The sequence below is a fragment of the Notamacropus eugenii genome, chromosome 5 (genome assembly GCF_028372415.1).
Source record: "Notamacropus eugenii isolate mMacEug1 chromosome 5, mMacEug1.pri_v2, whole genome shotgun sequence".
Lineage (NCBI taxonomy): Eukaryota > Metazoa > Chordata > Mammalia > Diprotodontia > Macropodidae > Notamacropus > Notamacropus eugenii.
The window spans coordinates 91,299,677-91,325,925 of NC_092876.1; the positions used below are offsets into that span (position 1 = coordinate 91,299,677).

The following is a 26,249-nucleotide window of genomic DNA, read 5'->3' on the forward strand; positions in this document are numbered from 1 at the left end:
CAATAACAATGTATCCCATTCATAAATTAGTAGAGATCTTTTAACTAAAACAAAGTCTAATATTGCCCCATCTTGGGAGAACAAGTTCAAAATTTCCTCATTTGTGAAATGAAGTAGTTAGATATGGGTCCTTAAAGTTTCTTCCAGCTATAAATTCAATGATTCTTTAAGCTCACTGACCGTCCCTTTGTGGTTGTAGTATAGGTTGTCACATGCCTTTTATTTATCTCAAATTGACATCCTTGTAGATACAATGTGCCCACCCTCCTCTTGATATAGTATCTAGGATTATGGAAGATGAGTTTGTATCTTCCTTTTCCACCCAGGTCTCAATTTCATAACTGCTGGATTTAGGATTTTTGAAAGATTTTGAGAAATCCCCGGCGTATCTCCTTTGTCTTCACACTGTAGATGATAGGATTGAGCATGGGAGGCACAAAGAGGTATACATTGGACATCATGACGTGGACTACAGGTGGGGCCTTCTTCCAGAAGCGGTGGATCATAGAGACAGCAATGATGGGCACATAAAAGGCAAGAACTGCACAGATGTGAGAAATACAGGTGTTGAGTGCCTTGAGTCTCTGTTCCTTGGAGGCAATGTCTAGTACAGCCTTCAGGATAAGGGCATAGGATAGGAGGATGAAGGTTGAGTCAACACCATAGGTAAAGATAACCACAAAGAGTCCATAGATGTTGTTGACATGGATGTCTCCACATGCAACTGTCATGAGGTCAGGATGGAGGCAGTAGGAATGGTGCAGGACATTGCCCTTGCAGAAAGGCAACCGCTTCACTAGGAAGGGGAAAGGGAAAAGTGTGACAAAGCTCTTTGCAAGGATGGTCAAGCCCATAAACACAATGCGGGTGTTAGTGAGGATGGTGGCATAACGTAGAGGGTTGCAGATAGCCACAAAACGGTCAAAACTCATAGCCAGCAGGATCCCAGATTCCATGAAAGAGAAAGTGTGAATGAAGAACATTTGAACCAGACAAGCATCAAAGCCAACCTCATGGTAGTTAAAGCAAAAAGTACCCAGTACAGTGGGCAGTGTAGATAGGGAAACTCCTAGGTCATTGAGGGAGAGCATGGACAGGAAGTAGTACATTGGCTGGTGCAGGGCAGTCTCTCTCACCACAAGGCCCAGGATGGCGAGGTTGCCCCCAATGGAGATCAAGTAGAACAAGCAGAAGATGAGTGCTACCCACCCTTCTCCAGTCTCTAGACCTGGGATACCTGTTAGCTGCAATTTGTCTGGTTGGAATTGTGAGTCATTGAAATCCCACATAATAAGGAGAAGGTATAGACCACTCAGAGTGGGGCTGGTAAACAGACGTTTGCGGGCCTGTCCTCAGCCTTACTCTCTTCCAGCTCCTGTTTCCAGATACAAGAGGAACACAGGGTTATTAAGCTGCAAGGTGACACAATATATAAAGCATTGGTCTTGGAATCAGAAAAATCCAAATTCAGATTCAGCCTCAGATACTTACTAGTTGTGAGACCCTAGACAAATCATTTAAATTCTATCTTGCTTTCCTCATCTGTAAAATAAGGACAATAACAGCACCTATCTCCCAGCATTGTTTTGGGGATAAAATGAGATAATACTTATAGTTTGTAACCCTTAAAGCACCACAAGCATACTTCAAGATATTGTGGGTTTGATTCTAGACTACTGCAAAAAAAGCAAATATCACAATAAAATTAGTCATGTGATTTTCTAAAATTTCCCAGTGCACACACAAGTTGTATTTACATAATACTTCTATCTGCTAAGTGTGCATTAGGATTTTGTCTAAACATGTACATACTTTAATTAAGAATATTTTATTGCTAAAAAATGCTAACCATCATCTGAGACTGTAGGGGGTCATAATCTTTTTTTGCTGGAAGACAGCTTTTCCTTGATGTTGACCGCTGCTGCGTGGTCAGGGTGGTGGCTGTTGAAGGTTGAAGTGACTATGGCAATTTCTTAAAATAAAACAACAATGAAGTTTGCCACATGGATTGAGTCTCCCTTTCACTTGAACACTTAGAGGCCATTGTAAAGTTATTAATTGGCTTAATTTCAATTTTGTTGTGTCTCAGGGAATAGGGACTTCGAAGGAGATGGAGAGAGATGAGGGATAGCCACTCATTGGAGCCATCAGAGCACACTCAACCTTTATTGATTAAGGGCACCATCTTATATGGGTGAAGTTTGTGACACCCCAAAACAATTGCAATCGTAACATCAAAGATCGCTGATCACAGATCACTAAAATGTATATAATAATAATGAAAAAGTTTGAAATATGGCAAGAATTACCAAAATGTGACACAGACACTTGATGTGAGGACATACTGTTGGAAAAATGGCCTTCAAGTGACTTGCTTAAAGCAAGGTTGCTACAAACTTTCAACTTGTGAAAAAAATGCATATTTTTTGGAAGTGCAATGAAGTGAAGTACCATAAAACCAGGTATGTGTGTATATGAGGGCAGCTAGGTGGCACAGTGGGTAGAGCACTGGGCTTGGAATCGGTAGACTTATTTTCATGAGTTCAAATCTGGCCTCCGACACTTACTAGTTGTGTGACCCTGGGCAAGCCACTTAATTTTGTTTGCCTCATGAGGTTCATCTGTAAAATGAGCTGGAGAAGAAATGGCAAAGCACTCCAGTATCTTTGCCAAGAAAATTCCAAAATGGGGTCACAGAGTGTTGGACATAATTGAAATGATTGGACATAATTACAACATGTTTATATATAAATACTGGCTATTTATTAACATTATTATTATTGCTGTTGCTATTATAGTCACACAGCTAATTAACTCCATGATCTGGGACACTGGAGAGCAGAAGGGTGCAGAAATGAAAGAAATCTCAGGCCTTACTTTAATCTGGCTGTTGTATCGACCCCCTGCCTCCCTCCCCGCAACATGTATTCAGAATGTCTGTGGGAAGACACTTGTCATGATTAGGAGGATAATGCGTTCTTCCTTTTGAGAGACTATTGTAGTATTCTCTTGATGCTTCCTTTGAGATTCTAGAGACAAAGGAGGAAGGGATGGTTCAAAGGTACCCTTTAATACAAGAACCCTCAAAGAATAGTTTAGGACTAGTTTTTATCAATTTCTGCTATACTTCAGAACTTAATTAAGCCAGTCCTTAGATTCTTTCATGCCATTCCAAGTTAAAAATTGACTAATCCCTCTCCCCATCATAGAGTCACTTAAAAATTCATGTTATTTACCCTCAGTTAAGCACAATCTTTTTGTTTTTCTCATATATACTCCCTTGTCATATCTCCCAAATCTTTTCCCTAAATCCTCCCCTACCTAAAGAATAGTATTTCTTTACTAAGAAAACTTTTCACCATCTAACCAAAATTCCTTGGCTCCTTTTCTTCATGTCTGAGTTCTTATGTCTTCACTTCCCTCCCTTCTCCAAAGCCTTGTTCCATAAATCATCACTTCTGTGTCATATATCTTCAACCTCTAGCTTTCTTCTGTATTGGTACCACTACCTGTAAATATTTTCAAAGTGACTCCCAAGTCTTTTTGTCTTAACCTGTCTCCTGAGCTCTGGGGCTGCATCCCTAGCTTCCTGGGGGGCAAATGCAGCTGCCATCCCATAATCACTTCAGGTAGTTCAATAGTAGTTCATATTTAGGCTTAAATTTTATAACAGACATTTAAGATAAAAATCTTAGAAAGCTACAAACAAAGGGGTACATCTAAGAGGGAAGGAAGTTTGAGATGAGGAGAAGCTCCCTGGAGGAAGGATCATTTGAACTGGGCTTTATTAATAGGTGAAAGTCCAACAGGAGGTAGGCAAGGTATTCAAGACCTACATTGATTGCTTTAGCAAAAAAAGAACATGGCTGAAGGGAAAGCACATGTTTGGGTATGAAGAATTGTCTAGTTTAGCTAGCATATAAAATCTATAATGAAAAGTAATAGGGAATGAGTATGGATATATAGGGTGGCACTAAGTTGAATGCCAGGCAAAATAGTTTGATTTTTACTTTGTATACAGTAGGAAACCACTGGAAATTTGATATCAGAGGAGTACCAGGACTAAATCTAGGCTTACGGATGTTTTTTTTGAACCATTCATAAAGATAGTAGTAGATAATGGAGTTTTGAAGACGTGTAATGAAGTTATTACAATAGTCTAGGAATCTGATAATAAAAGCCTATATACATATAACAACGATGCTAATGTTAAGAGGCTTATTTTACAGAAGAGGACACCAAGTCTTAGAGAGGCTGAACCTTAGCCAAGGTAACATAGGTAACAAATGGTAAGCTAAGACTCAAACCCAAGTGATCCAATGCCAAATTCAATGCTCTTTCCACTATCCCCCAGCACCATCCTTGTGCACTCACAACATTATGTCCTGTATCACACATGGTTAATTGTGTCCATGGGATATCTGTCTTATTGCACTGTCAGCTCTATGAGTTCAGCAGTCTTATTTATCTTCAACTTTTTTATCTTATCTTCAATTTATCTTCATATCCCCCAAGACCTAGTCCTAGAACTCACACATAAAAGACTATTGGGACTTTTGTCTTCAATCTAATGTAATTGACTCAGTAAAATAAGAGGGGTTGAAATAAAGCTTATGGTCCCATTCTATTCTGAAGTTCTATGTTCTTTTGATCTTTAACATAGGCACATACATAAAAAAGGACATAGCAGAAACCCCCATAAAAGAACCCAAAAGAATATCAGTTGTACTCATTATACATAAATATACATCTATGTCTACATATATATTATATTTACATATACACACATATATTCTAATGCAAACACATCCACAAGCATGAAAAAAATTCATGAACATAGATACACAACACAAAGTCAAATTCACTGGCATGCAAACACATACTCACAGACGAATACCTCCAGGCTCTCATATGTGAACATGCGTGTACACATTTTTATCATTTATTTTATAGTTTAATATAATATATTAATAATATATAATAATATAATTAATAGTAATAATGTTTTATTACTTATTTTATAGTTTTATTCTTACCTGTTGTTCTCATAGTGTAATAATTTCCTTAATATACAGCCCCACATCAACATATACAACATCCCTGTTGGATCCCCTTACATAGAAGAAAAACAATTAAGCAAGACCCAATAATATGGAGACTGAGTTTAAGAGCATACATAATATTCCCAACCCACTCAAACCCCTAAGAAGCCCCTGTGTTTCTACCAAAAGGAAACAGGAACATAGACACGCATTCACTCACCTCTACCACCCTAGCCCCGCAGATGTGGTACTGCTCTGAAGTGGTTTAGGGAGAATCGAATAAAGACTCTGGTATTTCACATTCTGACAGCTAGCTTCATTTGGGTGGATTTTGTGTGTCTTTTTTATTCTTTTGGCAGGTACGGGTCAGGAAAGGTTAAGATGCTATTAGGACAAAGTTCCAAGATTTAGAAACAAAGTCTGGGCTGGAATTGGGGTTAGAATTAAGGTCTGAGTCAGAGTGGAGATTGAGTCAAAGGCCCAGGGTCAGTCTCTGAGTCTGTTTAGGTTCAAGGTTTGGAAGGGATCCTCAAGAGTGCAGGATGCAGACACTGGATTGTGAGAGGAGCTTCCCTCTCCTGCATGGGCGGAGCAGGCAGAGTGGCCCCTCCTTACTTGAGACCATAATATTTACAGAATGTACCTTGGGCACAGGAAGTGGGGATAGAGCACAAGAGTTCCTTGGGGATCAACTCCCTTGAGCAGTCTGAAATTTGGTGCCAGCATCAGTATGCAGACACAGTTTTAAATACACACACAGATGACATTTACACACCTAGTCCTAACCCTAAAATATTTACAGACAAGTACATGGCTCCTAAGCTACATAGTACCTAGTTCATATGCTTAGATGAACCATTTGCTATATATTAAAACATACACATAAACATGGTCACACAAGTATATAAAAGTAAAGAAATTCTCACATACTCAAATGAATTATATGTGCATATACATAAAAGCAGATGCATATATATGTGTTAAACACACAGAAGTTGACAAAATAGTAAATTAAGATGAGTAAAATGACATATAAAGTTAAACTGTAAAAGGTAGGATTAGAACTGAAACCTAGGCCTCATTACTTGAAAGAAATGATTATTAAATAACCAATTAGTGGGAAGACTCAGGGTTTTTTCTTTGTCCTATTTCCTCATTCAAAGTCCAGTCTTTCACGGGCATCTATGACCTTGCCCAGAAATTTACCCTATCTGGGATATCTTATTTAGGTGGAGTTGTTGCCCCACCCAACTAGAAAAACCTTACAAAGAAAATCTATTCTGGGTGAATTGCAATCCATTGTGTTCTACTCAGACTTGGGGGGTGGTGGGGTGTTTAGTGATGGTGGTAAGATTCTCTGTTTTGATTGCCCACGGCCGGGGTGGTCTGTGAGTCAGAGTGACATAACTACTCATGGCCCCAGTCCCTCTTTAAAATAGGTCCTCCTCTCATTATAATATGTAGTCTTTTTATTAATGTTTTAACCAATCAGAGATGATTTCTGTCTCTCAGGAACACCCACCCTTTCAAGGGTATAAACGCATCAAGCAGCTGCCATTATCTGTCTTTGGTTTAGGAGGGCTAGCCAAATGACCATCCTTTTATTAATTACTTTCTAGAATAATTAATAAAATGATTAATTACCCAGAAACTATGCCTCTTGAACTTTTTATACATCACAGACTAAAAATCCAGATGTTGAGTTTGTGTTATTGGTATTTGTGTCATTGGAGTCCGTATAGTAAATAAAGTATGTAAATTTGAGGTCATGTGAAAGTATGAATAGATTTTTTTAAATAAAAAAAGTTTATAGTTTATCTGCACTTTAACTTCTTTTTGAAAATATTTATTTTTAACATTCATTTTTTTTAAAAATTTTGAGCTCTGTAACAGTCACATTGTGTGATGATTGACTTTGATAGACTTAGCTCTTCTCAGCAATTCAAGGACCTAAAGCAACTCCAAAGACTCATGATAGAAAATGCTGTCCACATGTAGAGAAATAAATATGGAGTCTGAATACAGATAGAAGCATACTATTTACTCTCATTTTTTTGTTTTATTTTTTCTTTCTCATGGTTCCTCCCATTCATTCTAATTCTTCTATAAGATGTGACTAATGTGAAAATATATCTAATAAAAATGCATATGTACAGCCTATATTAGATTGCATGCCATCTTGGAGCAGGGAGGGAGGAAGGCAGAGAATATTTGAAACTTATGAAAGTGAATGTTGAAAATTAAAAATAAATTAATTTATTTTAAAAATGAGTTCTGAATTCTCTCCTTCCCACCCCTCCCCCATCCATTGTTAAGGCAATGTGAAATGAAGGCAAGAAATATTAATTATACATGTGAAATTATGCAAAGCATATTTCCATAGTAACAATGTTGCCAAAAATAAAAACACAAGAGAAATAAAAAAGTGAAAAAAAATTATGCTTCACTCTCATTCAGACTCTATACTATTCGCTGGAAGTGGATAGAATTTTTCACCATAAGTCTCTCAGAATTGTCGTAAATCATTGTATTGATCAGAATAGCTAAGTCATTCACAGTTTATCATCATCCAGTATAGCTGCTACTGGTTCTGCTCAATTCACTTGGCATCAGTTCAAATAAGTTTTCTCGGTTTTTCTGAGAGCATCCTGGTTGTTATTTCTTCTCGGTTTTTCTGAGAGCATCCTGGTTGTTATTTCTTATAGTACAATAGTATTCCATTACAATAATATACCGGAAAAGAGGGGGAGGGAGGAGAAAAGAAATCTAAGCTATATGGTAGTAGAACACTGAAAATAAATAAAATTTTAAAAAAAACAATAATATACCATAACTTGTTCAACTACTCCCTAATTGATGGGCATCCCCTTGATTTCTAAATCTTTGTCACCTCAAAAAGAACAGCTATAAATATTTTTGTAAATACAGGTCCTTTCCTCTTTTCTTTGATCTCTTTGAGGTAGAGACCGAGTAGTGGTATTGCCTGGTCAAAGGTTATGTATAGTTTTATAGCTCTTTGGACATAATTCCAAATTGTTCTCCAGAATGGTTTGGGCAGTTTTCAACTCCACCAACAGTGCATTAGTACCCCAATTTTTCCACATCCCTTCCAACATTTGTCATTTTCCTTTTCTGTCATGGTAGCCAGTCTGATGGGTGTGAGGTGGTATTTCAGAGTTCTTTTCATTCGCATTTCTCTAATTGATAGTAATAAAGAGTATTTTTTCATGTGGTTATGTCCTTTTCTACTTCATTTTCATGCCCCACTGCACTTCTGGAACTATGATATATTGCTAAATCAAGTGAAATACTCCAGATCTTAGCTTGGCACATGGTAACTACTTAATAAATTATATGTGGTAGGTTAAAAAAAAGTAAAATTACTGAAGTAATTCACAAGTAACAATAGTCAAGAAAAGAGGTAATGATAAGACTCATAGCTTAAGATGTCCATCCATAAATGATGTAGTCAATAAAGAAAGTAAACATCTATAGAGCTTAATTCAAGGAGATAAATTTATCTCACTGGCATCACTGAGTCTTAATGGAATGTGGCTTAAAACTAGATGATGGCTATGAAAGGGTACACATTAATCAAAAAGAACAGAATTAGAAAGGTATGACAACAGAACTTTATAAGAAAAAGCTAGATGTATCTATGGAAGGTGATGGGTTCATAAACTGTAGGTTTAACATGAGATAAACTATTGTTTAACGTAGCACTATGCTATGGCAGCCCTTCCCCCACCCTACTTCATACCCCCCCCCCCCAAAAAAAAAAAACCTTCTTAGGCTGAACTAATAGATGGGCAGTATCAAAAACAAAGAGGATGATAATCCCTCTGTACTCTGCCCTGGTCAAATCAAGTCTGGAGAATTATATTCAGATCCAAGAGTTGCACTTTAAGAAGGACATTGACAATCTGGAGCATATCCTGAGGAAGGTAACCAGGATGGTGAGAGATGCCATATGAGAGATGATATAAAAGACGATATGGCATAGTAGAACACTGACTTTAGTGCCCGGAAGGCCTGAGTTCAAATCTTGACTCAGATATTTATTACCTCTCTGACCTTCAGCAAGACCTTTAACCTATCTAAGCCTCAGTTTCTTCATCAATAAAATGGAATGAAAATAGCTGGAGTAATTATCTCTCTACCTTATTGGAAAGAACAATGGAAATATTGTGCACAAAGTATTTTGCGAGCCATAAAACGCTAAAGAAATGTGAGCTTTTATTAATGTTATTTATGGAAAGGATTGGGGATGCTTAGCTTTCAGAAGAGAAGATTTGAGATGATATGATCCTTTACTTCAAACATCTGAAGAGTTTTCAAGTAGAAAAGAAATTAGATTTGTTCTGGTTGGCCCTAAAGCAAAGACCTGGGAGTACAGGATACTAGTTACAAGGGTGCAGAGTTCAGCACTTTGTGAATCAAGAGAATGAATGTTAGGTAGGAGGGTAGTCTATGTCACCATGTTGGAGGACCCTTCCTACTCTGGGATTCAAAGAACAAGAAATCAATCCAATTGTAAGACAATCTTGAAACCTCAAGTATGTAATATAAGGGTCAAAAAAAAACTGGAAAACTTCTGAGGCATAGAATCACTGCTCTGGTACCACAGTATGCAGTGTGAATCCAGGCCACATCCTGCCTGTCACGTTGAGGTTAATCTTGGATATTTCAATGACAGTGCCTTCATAAGAAGATGAGATTGTTAGGACAAAGAGGAAAGAAAAATAGAGACTCTTTCAAAAAATTCATTTATTTATTTTGAATTTATGGAATAAAACAAGCATTCCCATAATATAGTTTAATAAAAATGATTGTACATGAAACTGCAAATCAGTTATGTGCAACTTGGTATTCCTTTCAAACATGTAATAAAATTATCATGAAAATTTCTTTTTTTAGCCTTTTTTCCACCCTAGAGATGGCTAACATTAGACACAAATACATGTGTATGTGTGTATATGTATATATATACATACATACACATATGTACATACATATATTCTATTGATCAATTCATAACATCTTCCTTCATATGAAATTTGTAGTTAATTTGGGAGTCAAAATGACTTTTTAGTTCAAAGTTCTTCTTAAAACAATATTGCTTTTACTGCGTACAATGTTTTATTAGTTCTTGTCATTTTGTTTTTCATTATTTCATGAAAATCTATACGTGTTTTCCTAAGATCATCAAGCTCATCATTTCTTACAGCACAGTAATGCTCCATCACACTCATATAGCACAACTTGTTCAGTCATTCTCCAATAGTGGGGCATCCCCACAATTTCCAGTTCTTTGCCACCAGAAAGAGAGCCACTATAAATATTTTAGAGCATATATGTTCATTTCCTTTTTCCCTAATAATCTTTTGAAGTAGACCTAGCAGTGGTATTACTGAGTCAAAGGGCATTAGTAGTTTTACAATTCTTTGGGCATAATTCCAGATTGTTTGCCAAGATAGTTGGATCAGTTCACAATTCCACCAACAATGAATTAATGTCCCAAATTTTCCATATTCTCTCCAACATTTTTTGCTTTCCCCTTTAATCATTTTAGTCAATCTGATAGATGTAAAATGATATTTTAGGATTGTTTTAGTTTGCATTTCTCTAATCAATAAATATTTGGAGCATTTTTTCATATGGCTATAGAGTGTTTTGATTTCTTCATTGGAAAACTGCCTATTTATATATTTTGACCATTTATCAATTGGGAAATAGCTCATATTCTTATAGATTTGACAAAGTTCTTTATATATTTGAAATATGAGACCTTTATCTAAGAAATCATCTATAAAATTTTTCCCCCAATTTTCTGCTTTCCTTCTGATCTTGGCTACATTTGTTTTATTTGTACAAAAACCTTTTAATTTAAGGTAATCAAAATAATCCATTTCATACTTGTAATGGTAAGAGAATTTGAAGATCTTACCTGCCCCTTAATAGGCCCATGTGACCTTCTTTGAGCTGTGGCCCAGTCCACAGTCTGAGTCACATGGAGAGGATAGTGGAAAGAGCTTGCTGAAAGGATGAAGCAGGAAGGGTGCAGGAGAGAGAGAGAAAAAGAGAGAGAGAGAGAGAGAGAGAGAGAGAAGAGAGAGAGCAGAACAGCTAGCATGAGTGAGAGAAGGAGTGATTTTGCCTGAGGGAGCTTGCTTGTGGGGAGGCCTGACACAGGGGAGGCCTGACACAGGCAAGGCTTGTGGATAGCTGTGCTCCATTTATTGGTAATGTGTACAAACTTTCTTGTTACCATGGTGGAATTGGTTTTCTGGTATCTGAATAAATATTTTGATTTCATCTTTGAGGGAGAGAGTTTATATTTTGTGAATTATCCTGGAAATACACATGTGTATACGTATAACTGCTTTGGTTATCACATCAGCATTACAATATTTCACTCTGCTATTTCTTTTTTTATTCATAAATTGTTCAGCTATCCATAAGGAGGATAAGCAATATGCTCCATGTTTTTCAAATCTTCTTGTCATATTTCTCTTTATATATAGGTCATTTATCCATTTTGAACTTATGATTATAAATGGTGTAAGATACTGATCTTTGCCCAGGTTCTGCCATACTGTTTTCCAGTTTTCCAAACAATTTTTATCAAATAATCAATTCTTACCCCACTATCGCAAATCTTTACACTTTCCAGTTAAAAGGTTACTATATTTATTGACTGCTATAATTTGGATGTCTACTCTGTTCCATTGATCTACCTTTCTATTTCTTAGTCAGTGTCAGATAGTTTTGATAATTACTACCTTATAATATAGTTTAAGATCTGGAACTGCTAAATCTTCTTCCTATACATTTTTACTACTTCCTTTCACATTCTTGACTTTTTGTATTTCCAAATGAATTTTGTTTTTAATTTTTTCTAATTAAGTAAAAAAAAATGGTAATTTAATTGGGATGGTATTGGCTATATAAATTAGTTTAATAAAATTGTCATTTTTATTATATTGATCCTGCCCTACCCTTGAGCAATTAATATTTTTTTGAATTATTTAAATCTGATTTTATTTGCATAAAAGTTTTGTTTTCTTTATAATTTTACTTCAGTTGTTCCTGGATTTGTTTTGGCAGGTATACTGCCAGGTATTTTGTACTCTCTAGAGTTATTTTAAGTGGAGTATCTTTTGTTATTTCTTCTTGAAGGATTTTGTTTGTGATAAATAGGAATGCCAGTGATTTATGTGAATGTACTTTATGTCTTGCTACTTTGTTAAAATTGCTAATCGTTTCAGCTAACTTCTTAGGTGAGTCTTTGGAATTTTCCAAGTATATCATCATATTATCTGCAAAAAAGGGATACTTTTATTATCTCATTGCCCATTCTGATTCCGTCTATTTCTTTGTCTTCTCTTATTGCTAGGATTCCCAATATAATATAGAATAATATCTGTGACATTAGGCATCCCTCTTTCACACCACATCTTACTGGGAAAAAATTGGTTTATCTCTATTCCAAATAATAATTGCTGATGGTTTTAGAAAAATATTTTTCATCAACTGAAGGGAAAAAATTATACCTATACTTCTAAGTGATTTTCACAGGAATGAGTGTTGTACTTTATCCTTCTTTCTGCCTCAGTATTTCATGTGAAAGGAAGCTGAAGCCATGTGCTTAAAATCAAAGTTGGAAAGAATTAATTCTACATTCTCCTACAAATTGAAATGGAGATCATGACCCAACCAGATTCAGCCAGGAAAGGAATGGCCCATAAATATCTCAATCATATTCTTCTCTCTCACTTGGAATTTTTAGTCTAGAGGGTACTTCTTCCCTGTGGAAGGAGGGGATAAATCCCCAAGAGGATTCTGAGCTTCATCTCATCACTAACTTTCACCTGTTCCCACTGTGTCTCTTCCCTGGAGTCTCAGATTAGGCTATAAATATACTGACTATAGAACTGTCCACATTGTGACAGGCAGGGAGAAGGATACACACAGTTCTGTGTATAAGGCTGTGTTTCTGTCATTTCAGTTTTCTGGATGGGCCTGGTGAGTTCTGGGATCCTCCTGGGCTAGTGAGCTCCTTGATCTCTTCTATTTGATTCTGATCCTATGACTATAGGTTAAGTCCCAGAAACAGATGAACATAGTAGGATCTCAAAGAAGATATGGAACAATGGATTGGAAGTTGGGAAACCTGGCAAAACTCCAATTTTGTCATGAATTAGTTGTATGACCTTTGGTAAATCCCTTTCCATTTCTGGACTTTTGTTTCTGTGTGTGTGTGTGTGTGTGTGTGTGTGTATGTGTGTGTGTTGAGAGAGACAGAGACAGAGACAGAAAGAGTTTTGATTAGAGGATCTCTACTATTCCCTCTAGCTAAGATATAATTGAAAGAGCCTGAGGAGGCAAATAAGCAGGGAGGGCTGAACGTCCAGAGGATAATTCAGGTTCTGAAGGCATCAGTTTCCCAGAGGGAAGGAATTGGAAATGGAAACAGGACTAGGTATGAAACCCATCCTCCCAGAATCCTTAATGAAATACATTTTCATTCCCCTAAAACAAAATACTTTCACGATAACACTCCTGTAAGGTAAGTAGCAGAGATATTATTACTCTCATTTTATAACTGAACTGAGTTTGCAAGGTTGAGTACCTTGTCTGTAGTTCAACAGCTAGTTAACATCAGAGCCAGGATTTAAAGCCATGTGTTCTTGACTCAACATTCAGGAACGTTTGCCATTATACCACATGTGATATCACAGTTGGCTCTTAGGACCACGTAACTGGTCTGTGGAATTTCTTTTATAACAGAGTTCACGTCAGGTGTAAGGTTGTTCAGCACAGAGGCAGTGGAATAGACAAGAATAGGGCTCTGTAGCCTGGAGAAGGAATAGAAGACACAGACCTAGGAATAGGGAGCAATACTTCTAAAAAGCTAGAACCATAGGGAACTGACTTCAAGTTAAGGTTGCCTGCTTAAAAGTTATTTACCCCCTGAAGTCTTAGAGAAGATGCCAGTTAAAAAATTAGTTGTCTGCGGAACGAAATGCATTTCCATTTCCTTGCTGCCATCATGACAACTTATGGAGGCAGGTTTTTTGCCCTCAGTGGGAACTCCAGGAATATGCTACAAATGCAGGCTCTCTGCCAATCTGGGCATCAGACACTTCAGACCAAATGAGTCTAATCTGGGGCAGCAACTTATTGCTGCTCTCCAGTTATCCATGATCAGAGCTAGAAGAGATTTTAACCAAGCAACTCCTATTTCTATAATGCTTGAAGGTTTACAAAGCACTTTTCTTATAGAACTTAACAAGGTAAGTAACTAAAGTAAATGCTATCTAGTGTTTTCTCTTGCCTCAATGTTCCACTCCCAGGTGCTAGTGACTTCATCTTGAAATTACCTTGTTTTTATTTTGTAAATATTTTGGATATATTTCTAATCTTTTGAAAGACACATGTACATAAATTTCTTGAAGACAGGGACTGCTTTATACTACTTTGTATTTCAAGGACCAAATAATACCTTGCAATTCCTTGGTTGATTGATTAACTGATCTTTCATTCATTCTGATTCTTTCTTCACAGTTTCTAAGTCCTGGTTTTCCCTCTGGTCTGGTCCCTTTCATGACTCCTAAGATAACTTCCGCTGAAAGAGGAGTCAGGAATAGGGCCTGAGTGGGTTAATAGGATGGTATCTCAAAGCTGGCAGCTTGATGTCGCACAAAGAGTATGGCATATGGAGGATCAGAAGGCCAAGGTTCAAATCTTGAATCTGCCACAAATTAGCTGCATGATTTGGGGGCATGATGTTACTCTTCTGAGAAATAGGTAGATTGATCTAGATAAGGAGTTCTCAAATCTTTTGGTGTCAGGACCACTTCACACTCTTAAAAATTATTGAGCTCCCCTCAAAAAATCTTGTGTTTGTGTATGCTGTACCTATTGATAGTGACTGTGTAAGAAATTAAAACATCTTAATATTATGTTGAAAATAGTTCTCACCTTTTGGACATTTTGAAAGGGACTTGAGCTTCTTCAGGAGTTTCTACTTTGAGAACCCCTGCTCTAGATAGTTCTAAGGTGCCTTCCAGTTCTGATATAATGTGCATCTTTTATTTTTCTCCTGTTGTGGCCACTACTCTCTATATTTGGCAAATTACCCCTTCTCTTCTAGGTATTAAGAACCCTCCAGCATAAATAGATTTTCTAGGGAAACCATTTCCTAGGGCCTTTAGGATCCTTGGCAGTCAAGTCACAAGTCCTTCCCTAATCATAAACAATAATGCACTCAACCCATAGTTGAGGGACAGGCATGCAGGCTGCCATATTTTAACTCTGGTAAATATATCTTCTTCAAGCCTCTAATCTTTGTTCAGGCAGGCAGTCTAAAGGTTTTAATGATGCACTTAACTCCTTGCAGTAAGCATTGGGAATATGTTGTTACAGTCATTTCAGTCATGCTTGACTCCTTGTGATCCTGTTTGACATTTCCTTGGCAAAGATACTGGAGTGATTTGCCATTTCCTTTTCCACATGAGGAAGCTGAGACAAACAGGGTTATGTAACTTGGGCAGAGTCACTTGATTAGTAAGTATCTGAGATCAGATTTGAACTCAGATCTTCCTGACTCAAGATTTGGCATTATATCCACTGTATCACCTAGTTGCTTGTGGGAATACAAACACAAAAATATTGTCCCTATCCTCAAAAAACTCACATTCCAACAGGGATGACAGAATGCAAGTAAACATATACATACAAGATATCCACAGTTTCAGTGGAAGATACTTTCAAAGGGAAGATAGCTGGCAGTGGGGCTTATTGTGTTGGGGATGAGAGGAGCAGGGAGAGACTGGGAAAGGACTCTTCTAAAATGTGAGATTTAGGTTGAGTTTTGAAGGAGCCTGGGGAAGCTTGGAGACTAAGACGATGTGGGAGAATATTCTAGGCACAGGCAACAGTTAGTAAAAAGGCACAGAGTGGAAGAAATGGAGTTCTGAGGGCAAGGAACAGAAAATAGGACCATGCAGATGGGTAGAGTTTACCTAACGGAGAATGCTAAAGAAGACTGGAAAATTCTTATTACTCTTTAACCCTCATACTACTCCCAGGGCACTCGTTTCTCAAAGTCTCTCCACAATCTAACTCTGCTTTCAGAAAAGTCTCTAAGTGGTTAACCAACCCTTGAGATGTCCTGACTGTAACTGGGTTAATGCTCCCAGGGTACCTGCATTTTGAGCTTAAGTTCTCCTGGAGAAGGAATGATTATATCTCCTGCGAATTGACTCTGGCAATAGTAAGAAGTAGGAGGGATGTGGGGCAGAAGCCTTTTCTTGCTTCCAGTGCTAGAGTGTCCAATGCTGAAGGACACAGAGATGTGTGTGTGTGTGTGTGTGTGTGTGTGTGTGTGTGTGGTGTATTTAAGTGAGATTATTGGTCAGTAATAAAGCTCACAGAGAACAATTTATCATGATTTATCAGTGGGTGTCTATTTGCTTGGATTTGAGAATAAATTCTTGACTAAAGGCATTCTTTTTCCAGTTAGATGCTTAGAGAAGTAAGTTCATTGCAATGGAATCAAGACTCCTGGGCTCTCGTTTTGCTTCTGTCACAAACATAGGGCAAGTTCTTTTTTTTCTCTCAGACTCAGTTTATTTAGCTGTGGTTTATACTAGAGGGTCTGATAGAATGAGACCTGGGTTCCAAACTTGCCTCTGAAGCAACTACCTCTATTCTTCAGAGGCGTTAGTCATTTTATCTGTAAAACAAAAGGGCTGGACTAGGAGACCTCTGAGATTTCTTCTAATTCAAAATCTATGTCTCTTTGACCTTAAGACCATACTCCTCTTCATATCCTCCACTTCAATGAGGAGCTCCATGGGACTTCCAGGAAGATTTGTGTCTAAATAGACAAGGACTCTCTTTAGACTACACTTCCCAGAATGCTTTGGGCTAAAGGAAAAGATCATTGAGAAAGAAACCAGAAGGTGACTTTTTTTAGGGCTGTACATGAAGAATGTCTCTAGTCATGGGAGTTTGTAAAAGAGGGGAGAGAAAGAAAAAAAAAGATGAAAATTGGCAGAAAGAACTGGCCACTGCTGAGTGGTGCCCCATGAGTCATGTCTCATCCAAGCCTGGGGGTTGCTATAGCTATAAAGCATGGGAGCCCTCATCTTTGCTGATATATTCTATGACTGCAGTTCTTTGTACAATGCACCCATCTAATGACAAGAGATACTGCTACCCCAAGCAGTGAGGGACAAATCCCATTTGTGTACCATTGATGAGTGTTTCCAACATTCTGTCAATTCCCTATCCCACAGCACTATACAATAAGGTAGTTCTGGGGAGCTTTGAACTCATAGTCCTAGTTATCTGGTAATCAGCAACATTTTTCAACAGAGATTCTATTGAGAGGGTATTTTATGCTCTTCGTCACAGTATTTTCTCAATCTCATGATTCTTTGTCTTTTGATTGAATATTTTTTTTCTACCTGACCTAAATCCAAGTGATTCTATAACACTTGGATTGTGAGAGGAGAACTGAAGAAGGACAGGGACTCGTGACCACTAAATGAAGTAAAATAAGCTCTTATGAGGTTTTGCTGGTGAGTAAGTAGCTAGGGAGCTATATAATTTATTCAGAACTCTGTAATTCGGAATGTAAACCTTTAATTTTCCTATCTCTTGATTCTCCTCTAAAAGGGTTTTTCTAATGTCTCTGTGATAGAAGATCTGACAGGGAAGATTTTCCTGGTCTCCCACCATGGGACTGTTCAATGTCTCCCATCCCACTGTATTCCTCCTGACAGGGATCCCTGGCTTAGAGAGCACTCAGGAGTGGCTGGCTGGGCCCCTCTGCATGATATACACAGTGGCTCTTGGGGGTAATATGATGATCCTATTGACAGTGTGGAGGGAGTCCAGTCTCCATGAACCCATGTACTATTTCCTGTCCATGCTTTCCTTCAGTGATGTGGCCATCTCCTTGACTACACTTCCCACTGTATTCAGAACCTTCTGCCTCAATGCTCAGGCCATTGTCTTTGATGCTTGCCTTGCTCAAATGTTCTTCATTCACTCATTCTCCATGATGGAGTCTGGCATTCTGCTGGCCATGAGTTTTGACCGCTATATAGCCATCTGTAACCCACTGAGGTATGCCTCTGTCCTCACCAACCAGATGATTGCTGGGATGGGCCTGGCTGTGATAGCCCGAAGTTTCACAACCCTCCTTCCCTGCCCTTTACTCATCAAGAGGCTGCCCATTTGCAGATCCAACGTGCTCTCCCATTCCTATTGCCTGCACCCAGACATGATGAAGTTAGCCTGTGCTGATATTACTGTCAACAGCATTTATGGGATGTTTGTGCTTTTATCTACCTTTGGCATGGACCTTCTCTTTATTATCCTCTCCTATGTTCTTATCCTTCGCTCTGTGCTGGCCATTGCTTCCAGTGAGGAAAGGCTCAAGGCTCTTAACACATGTGTGTCACACATCTGTGCTGTGCTCATCTTTTACATACCCATGATTGGTGTCTCCACCATGCATCGCATTGGCAGACATGCTCCTCGGTATGTGCATGTGCTCATGTCAAATATCTATCTCTTTGTGCCTCCTGTTCTTAACCCCATTATCTATAGTGCCAAAACAAAGGAGATCAGACTCAGTATTATCCGCATGTTTCACAGACTAGGCAAAAAGTGACCTATTTGTATTTGGGTGTTATGGTATTATGCTAGAAGTCATTACTATCACTGTCATCTTTATAATTCATAAAAGCTGTTAAGTGTATATTGTGTGTAGGAAACTAGGGAAAGAGAAAGCTATGCAATATAGACTCCTCTCAATGGGTTTATGGTCTAATAAGGGAGGCAGGATATACATATAAATGAATACCTAACCGTAGAAGGGAGAATATGAAAATGTCACATAAATGATACAAAAAAAAAAATCAGTGCCTCAACTCTTCAGAGAAGGAAGACAGAAACTGTAGGCATGGATCTTCTGGAGCAGGAGAGAAGCTGTACACCATCACCATCAGCATCATGGTCACCACCATCAATATCACTATCCAATATCATAATCAACATTATCCCATTAATACCACAATCTTTATGATGATGTGTATAGCAAATACAGAAATTTAGAAACTGCCTCTGGAGAAGTATCAGTGCATATATACTCAGAATAGGTACAAATTAGCTCCCATTAGAAATCAAGAAGTCTTCAATGAATCCTTGATTGGGATGATGAATGACATCTATTTTCCCCCCATTGTAGCAAGTGATTTAATTTTCCTATCTCATCATGCATATAATATGTATATGATTAATTATGTAATTGTGGGAATAGGAGTACATCATGTTCTTCAGTTACCTCCTGAACTACAGTCCCATCTTTCTTTATTGTATTTAGCTTGCTAGCAATACTTATGTAGTTATTTCCCTTTCTCCATTATCTTTTTTTCATTTTCATTTGTACTTTATAATTTGTAGTAAGTAATACAATCAAATGATTCATGTGTATGCTCATCTGGGTGTCCAGAAGAAAGAGATCCATATTGGCCTATGGATCAGTGCACATGTTACATAGAGGATTAATTTGAAGTCATTATAGAATATAGATTTCAAGATTATGAGTCCTTTAGACTGACCAGTCACTAAAGTAACAAGTGAACTAAACTGCAGTTTGGATTAATCAAAGCTTCCAAGTTCAGCACTTCCTCCAGTAAGATCATAGCAGAAGTGAGGCAAAGGTGGGGGGACTACTACATTTCAAACTTTTGACTTAAAAATGTAGGTACTCCCTGCCCCCCGTTGGATGGGCCTATTGCATGCATGAGTTGAGCATCATAGGATATAGAATGGGTCTCAAATCCTTTTGTATCCTTTCTCTACTACATCCAATAAACAATTCAACCTTAGTGATTAGTTTGATGAATAGTATTTTTCTCTCATTTTACATAAGAAGAAACTGAGACATGTTTTATTCCACACCAATACAATCTCTATCACTTGTCAAGATGATAGCCATATTCAATGACATTCCAATTAGCTCCAACATCACTGAGAGTTGACAGATGTCTGCAGGACAATGCTGGACCTTTTTCAAAAAAACTCAGTCAGATTCTATTCTTCATGTGCTTCCAAAGCTTATTAGTAAAGAAACAGACAAAGCTTTGTATGCTAAAGACAAAGAAAGTGAATCAGTGTAAGTGAAAATCCTACTAATGAAGAGGACCAAGAATGACTTGGGGAAAAAAGTAATGGACTTCTTATTCAGTAATCAAGAATTTATGAAGTGCTTACTGTATCTCAGGCATGGATTTAAATTCCTAAGGATTTTAAATGTGGACAATCTTATCACAGGTAATGGCATTAGAGTGAAGGATTCCTTGATAACCAAGGGGCATTAAATAACTGATACTAAGCCCAAAGACCCTACTAGAGCACAACAAAATTATTAGTCTAATAAATAAATTGGATTACTAAGCAGAGAGTATTAACAAGACAATACAGAAGATAGGATCAGAGTTGAACTTACAGTGGCATGCCTCAGAACTGACTGCTTCTAAATCGCTTCTTCCAGTCATCTTCCCCTTATGCTGATGCCATCGCGGTTGCTGATTGGGTATATCGGAGTGCTTTCCACAGTTTTAGCACAAATACATACATTCTGCTTTTTGTTGTTATTGTTCTAGTATGAATTCTGAACCACAAACAACAGAATTGTTCTAGAACAAAAGCAATCCTACTGCCCATCTGGATTTTTAATGTGACTATTCTAAACACCTAACATGTATCTCCCACCCAGACTTCTTTGCTAGTATGGATAGCATTCAACTGCATGAAGAAATCTGTGTAATGGCTGCATTCTCTATTCCCTCTTTAGATAAGAATTTGTCATAATTAAACTTTACATCTCTTCTAGTGCCTTTCACAGTGACAGGTGAACAGTGGATATGTATTAAACATGTGCATGATTTGGTTATTTGTTTCTATTGTTGAGTCTTTTCAATCATGTCAAACTCTTTGTGACCCCATTTGGGATTTTCTTGGCAAAGATACTGGAATGGTTTGTCATTTCCTTTTCCAGCTCATTTTATATATAAGGAAACTGAGGCAAACAGGATTAACTGACTTGCCCAGGGTTACATCACAGGTAACTGAGGCTGGATTTGAACTCAGGTCTTCCTGACTACAAGCCCAGTGCTCTATCTGCTATGTTTCCTAGCTGACTTGCTACAGGACTGGATTGCCTCCTTTAACAATTATATATGTCCTTTATAATGTCTCATATTCTATTTTTTTGCAAAGAAATTGTCACTGGTATGATAAAACTTCCTACTTAGGCCCATTCAGAGCCATTCTTCCAAAAATTTTATTGATATGCATTGTTTCTTATATCATAGTCATTTCTGATATACCCTTCTCCTGCCCCAAAACCCTTTTAAATATTCCTTGTAACACTAAAAAAAAAAAAAAATAAGATAAGGAAAACCAATCAACACAGTATCTGTGTCTGCCATCTTACCCAATACTTTGTATCTACCCAGAGAGTTCAAACACGTATTCACAGAGATGAGGGAGATCTATTGCATCATCTTTTCTCTGTAACAAGATTTGTCATTGGATCATAAACGTACAACTCATGGCTCTTTCCCTTTCATTTTACATAAGAAGAAACTGAGAACCTGAGGCATGAAGTGATTTGTCCCAGGTTACATAGTAAGTAACAAAGATTTGAACTGGTCACAGGTTTACAGGTTCCCAAGTTAAGAGCCTGAACAGACATTAGACTACATTTAGCCCAGAGTCTTCACTTTACAAATAAGGAAACTGGCAACTAGAGAGATGAGTGGATTTACTTGAGGTCACACAGGTGGTAAATAGCTCCACCAGAACAGGAAACCAAATCATCTAAGTACAAATTCAGACTTCTTTTCAGTACTGAATGCCATGTTAGATCCTAAACTGTAAGAGCTACAAAGGACCTTGGAACTCATTTAGTCAGACTTTTATTGATATTCCATGTACAAATGAGGAAAGCAACATTCAGAGATGGAAAAGTTGTTTGTCTTAGGTCACACAGTGAGCCACAAATAGATAAGAGTTAGGGCCAAAACAGTGAACCAGCTTCATTACTCTTCTCCTCTCCATTCTCTCTCCTCCTAACTCTCTGGTCCTTCTCTATCATGCCTCTACAGAGGTCTCCTCATTCTGGAAGCTTGTTTCACTTCCGGACTTCTCACATTAGAATTACCTTCTTTCCTCCCTGCGGTCCATCCTCTGATTGATTGCCTGCTCCCATGATCTCCGTTTTAATAATGTGCCTAGGCCAGTCATGACTTCTTTCCTCTCCAGGCTCCACTCCTAATTTCAGGGTTTACTTTCTCATCCCTCTCCAGCCCTTTAATGCTTCATTTTATGGAGTATCTTCCCTCATTAGAATGTAAGCTCCATGACAAAGAAAACATCTTTTTGATTTGTATTTTGTATTCTCAGTACTTAGTATAGTGCGTAGAACATAGTAAATAAATCATTCTTGTTGGCTTGACTAAAATCTACACCTGGCAAGGAATGGAAGAAGGCTATGGGGCCTGGCCTTAAGACCTGCCTCTCTTCTTTTCTTTCTCAGAATTGCTTGAGGCCTCTATTTCTCCTTCCCCTCTCCTCCCACACCCTCTACCCCAATGCAAGAGCAGCCTCACAGTTCTTTAAAGGCACAGACCTCAATGCTCCTTTACTGGTATTAGTTCTGCATGACTAGTCTATCAGGCTTCACAAGTCATGAAGCTTTCCCCAAGACTGTACAAGATTTGTTTTAGATACATAAGTTTTATACAGACCAGTTGTGTATTTTATTAGTTATTTACATAATCTTTCTAGAACAATAATAGTGGACATTTTATGTCAGTTTAAATTTTACAAAGCACTTTTTATTCATTATTTCATTTTAAATTCCACTAAACTCAGTCAGATAATTATTATTCCCCATGTATAGATGAAGAAACCAAACCTCAGAGATATATAATATTTTCTTTACTTTCATTTAAGAAAATGAGTTCAAGTGAGGCAGAGTTGTGTATCAGCCTCTCTCTCATCCAAAGTCATTAAAGTCCAGTGTCAAAACAAAAGTCAAGATGATTGGTAATGGCTTGGGATACAGTGAATGATCTTGGCACCTTCAATGTTTTGCCAAGCTCTAAGCTTTCCACAGCACTTGTTTCTACCCCTTTCTTGTCCTTTTGGAATAAGTTGTTCTCATCTGCATATTTTTTCCAGGAAAGTCTTCACCTACTTTGGCAGACATCCCCCTACCTAATCATTAGGTCTGAGCCTTGCTAGTTACCTTCAAGCTGGTTTAGCCTGTCTGGGAGACAGTTTTACCAGGGCATGTCCGTGGCACATGCTGTAGGATCTTAGAGCTACAGGCAAAAAGCTAGGTGGCAGAAGGACACTAAAGGTGGAAAGCAACCCTGAAAAAGGCTTGGCAATCCCTCTCATCAGATGGGCTAGTCCTCCTCAACACCTCAAAGATGTATAATAATTCTCCCATTGTAGATCACTTAGGAATTGTGAATGCCAGAGATGGATTCAAATCCAGGTCTTCCAGTCTCCAAGTTCAACACTCTATTCACTACACATGTATTATTGTGTCTATGGCCATTTTATGTGTCTAGAATTGTAATTGTGTAACAATGGTGGTTGACTTTCGAAATTTGAAACTATTCGCAAAGGTCTACAAAACTGCATACCCTTTGATCTAGCAATACCACTGCTAGGTCTGTGTCCCAAAGAGATTTTTTTTAAAAGGGAGGGGGGGAGAAAGGACTTATTTGTACAAAAATATTTATAGCAACTCTTTTGGTGTTGGCTAAAAATTCAAAATTGAGAGGATGCTTATCAATTGGGGAATAGCTGAACAAGCTGTGGTATATGACTGTGATGGAATATTATTGTGCTAAAAAAATGACAAGTAGGCTGATTTCAGAAAAACCTGGAAAGACTTACGTGAATTGATGCAAAGTGAAGTGTTCAGAACTGAGAAGATTTTACACAGTAAAAGGAATATCGTACAACAAACAACTGTGAATGACTAAGCTATTCTCAGCAGTACAATGATCCAGGCAAATCCCAAAGGACTCATGATGAAACATGGCATCTGCCTCCAGAGAAAAAATTAATGTTTCTGAATGCAGACTGAAGCATACTATTTTTCATTTTCTTTCTTTTTTTGTTCAAGTCTTCTTGTACAAAACGAATAATATGCAAATTTTTTATTACCCTATCAGGTTGCTTACCATCCCAGGGAAGTAAGAGAGGGCAGAGGAAGGGAGAGAGGGATAGAATTTGGAACTCAAAAATTAAAAAAAATGTTCTCAAAAACACCTAGTATGTATGACTTTATACAAAAGGCAGCTGCCATTATCTTTGTGCAGATATTGTAAAACCAATACTTAAAGTCACAATGAACTTGATGGGATGATGTTGTGTGTGACTGGGGATTTTTTTTCCAGCTTCCACTGTTCAGAGTTTAGTCACAGCATAACTTAATGAGCCTTCTACGGATTTCCTTTGTCTTGATGGAATAGATGATAGGATTGAGCATGGGAGGGACAAAGAGATAAATAAGTGACATGAATATGTACACATATGATGGTGCATATCTCCCATAGCGGTGAACCATGGATACACCCAACATGGGTACATAGAAGATTAGTACCGCACATATGTGAGATACACAAGTATTAAGTGTTTTTAGCCTTTCTTCTTGGGAGGCAATAGCCAGCACAGAGTGGAGGATAAGAACATAAGAGAGGAGGATGAGTATAGAATCCAGGCCAAAGGTAGAGATGATAACACACAGGCCAAAGATGCTATTTACAGTAACGTCCCCACAGGGTAGATGAATTAGGTCTGGATATAGGCAGTAAGCATGAGACAAGATATTGGCTTTGCAAAAGGGCAGACGTTTCAGGAGAAAGGGCAATGGAAAATTCACACAGAAGCTGCGGATACCAGTGAACAGACTCATTTGTGCAACTTTAGCATCACTGAGAATGGTAGAATACCTCAGTGGGTTGCAGATGGCAACATAACGATCAAAACTCATGGCTAGTAGGATCCCAGACTCCGTGAAAGAAAAGAAATGAATGAAGTACATCTGTGTCATACAGACATCAAAGGCAATCTCCTGAGTATGGAAACAGAAAGTAGCTAACACTGAGGGCAGCGTGGACAAGGACACACCAATGTCATTGACTGAAAGCAGGGACAAGAAATAGTACATGGGTTGGTGAAGGCTTTGTTCTTCTTTGACAATAAAGAGAATTAGGCTGTTTCCTACAATAGAGACAGTGTAGAGGACTCCAAGCAGCAGGAACATCCAGTGTTGGGAGTCTTCAAGTCCTGGAAGGCCAGTCAGAGTGAAGGGAGGTAACCCTGTGCCGTTAGAGGAAGAACTTCCCATGCTAGGAGTTTTATTCAGGCTATATAAGCAAATGTCATGGAAAGGAAAGGAAGGGGTAGGTCATTTATTGATCAGATCCCTCAGTCTGGTATTCAAGACCTCTGTAATCTCAAACCACTCTATTCAAAGTTCTATGTCATTGTCTTGCTCAGCAAATACCTTCTATTTTAGTGAGGTAGATCTCCTAAACATCGCCTGTCCTTTATTCCTTGACCACACTTAGTCTAATTTCCCTTACCCTTTCAGTTAATCTTTGTTCATTATCTTCTTTGATCTACAACTCAATGCATGCAAGAAGTCTTTCTTGCTAACCCTAACCTCTATGGTTCTCTTGGCCTCCCCAATTGATCATAGTCAATGGTAACAATGACAACGTTTAGTTTAGTGCTTTGTCTGCAACCATAGCCTACGTCCTCACATTTCCCAGCTCCCTCATTCTCACTTAAGAACAGAAATTTCTCCTCAACTTTTTCTCTGCATCCTGTGTCATCATCCTTTTTATCCTCCTATATACCTTCCTCGATTCTCTTCCTCCTCCTTCTTCTCCTCCTCCATTTCCTTCTTCTTTTCCTCTTTCTTCTCCTTCTTCTTCCTCTCCCCTTATTACTACTTTACTTTTTTCTCTTCCTCCTTTGCTTTTTCTCTTTCTTTCCTCATGTATCTCATCAAAGCACAGAAAGCCACACCTTGACTCTTTCCTTACTTTCTAATGGACCTTTATAACAAATCCTCTTTGAGGTTGGAGTGAA

General features: G+C 38.0%; 3 protein-coding genes across 3 annotated transcripts; 1 reads left to right on the forward strand and 2 right to left on the reverse strand.

Annotated features, from left to right (window-relative positions):
* Window positions 1-350: 350 nt before the first annotated feature.
* On the reverse strand, window positions 351-1,289 carry LOC140508722 (olfactory receptor 51I1-like). The gene has a single exon (XM_072616605.1). The coding sequence runs from the start codon at window positions 1,287-1,289 to the stop codon at window positions 351-353; it is 939 nt and encodes a 312-aa protein (XP_072472706.1).
* A 16,501-nt stretch (window positions 1,290-17,790) lies between these two features.
* On the forward strand, window positions 17,791-18,732 carry LOC140507574 (olfactory receptor 51I2-like). The gene has a single exon (XM_072615607.1). The coding sequence runs from the start codon at window positions 17,791-17,793 to the stop codon at window positions 18,730-18,732; it is 942 nt and encodes a 313-aa protein (XP_072471708.1).
* Window positions 18,733-21,045: 2,313 nt separating this feature from the next.
* Window positions 21,046-25,500, reverse strand: LOC140507575 (olfactory receptor 51I2-like). Its single transcript, XM_072615608.1, has 2 exons — window positions 24,581-25,500; window positions 21,046-21,094 (listed from the first exon to the last, which is right to left on the reverse strand). The coding sequence occupies exons 1-2, from the start codon at window positions 25,498-25,500 to the stop codon at window positions 21,046-21,048; spliced, it is 969 nt and encodes a 322-aa protein (XP_072471709.1).
* Between the last annotated feature and the right edge of the window lie 749 nt (window positions 25,501-26,249).

What these genes read in the sequence shown, in the direction of transcription:
- LOC140507575 (XM_072615608.1), bottom strand. Translation starts at nt 25,500, where the DNA reads ATGGGAAGTTCTTCCTCTAACGGCACAGGGTTACCTCCCTTCACTCTG. An exon ending in ATCCGTAGAAGGCTCATTAA is followed by an intron (nt 21,095 to 24,580) that starts GTTATGCTGTGA and finishes AAACCATTCCAG; the next exon opens with TATCTTTGCCAAGAAAATCC.
- LOC140508722 (XM_072616605.1), bottom strand. Translation starts at nt 1,289, where the DNA reads ATGTGGGATTTCAATGACTCACAATTCCAACCAGACAAATTGCAGCTA.
- LOC140507574 (XM_072615607.1), top strand. Translation starts at nt 17,791, where the DNA reads ATGGGACTGTTCAATGTCTCCCATCCCACTGTATTCCTCCTGACAGGG.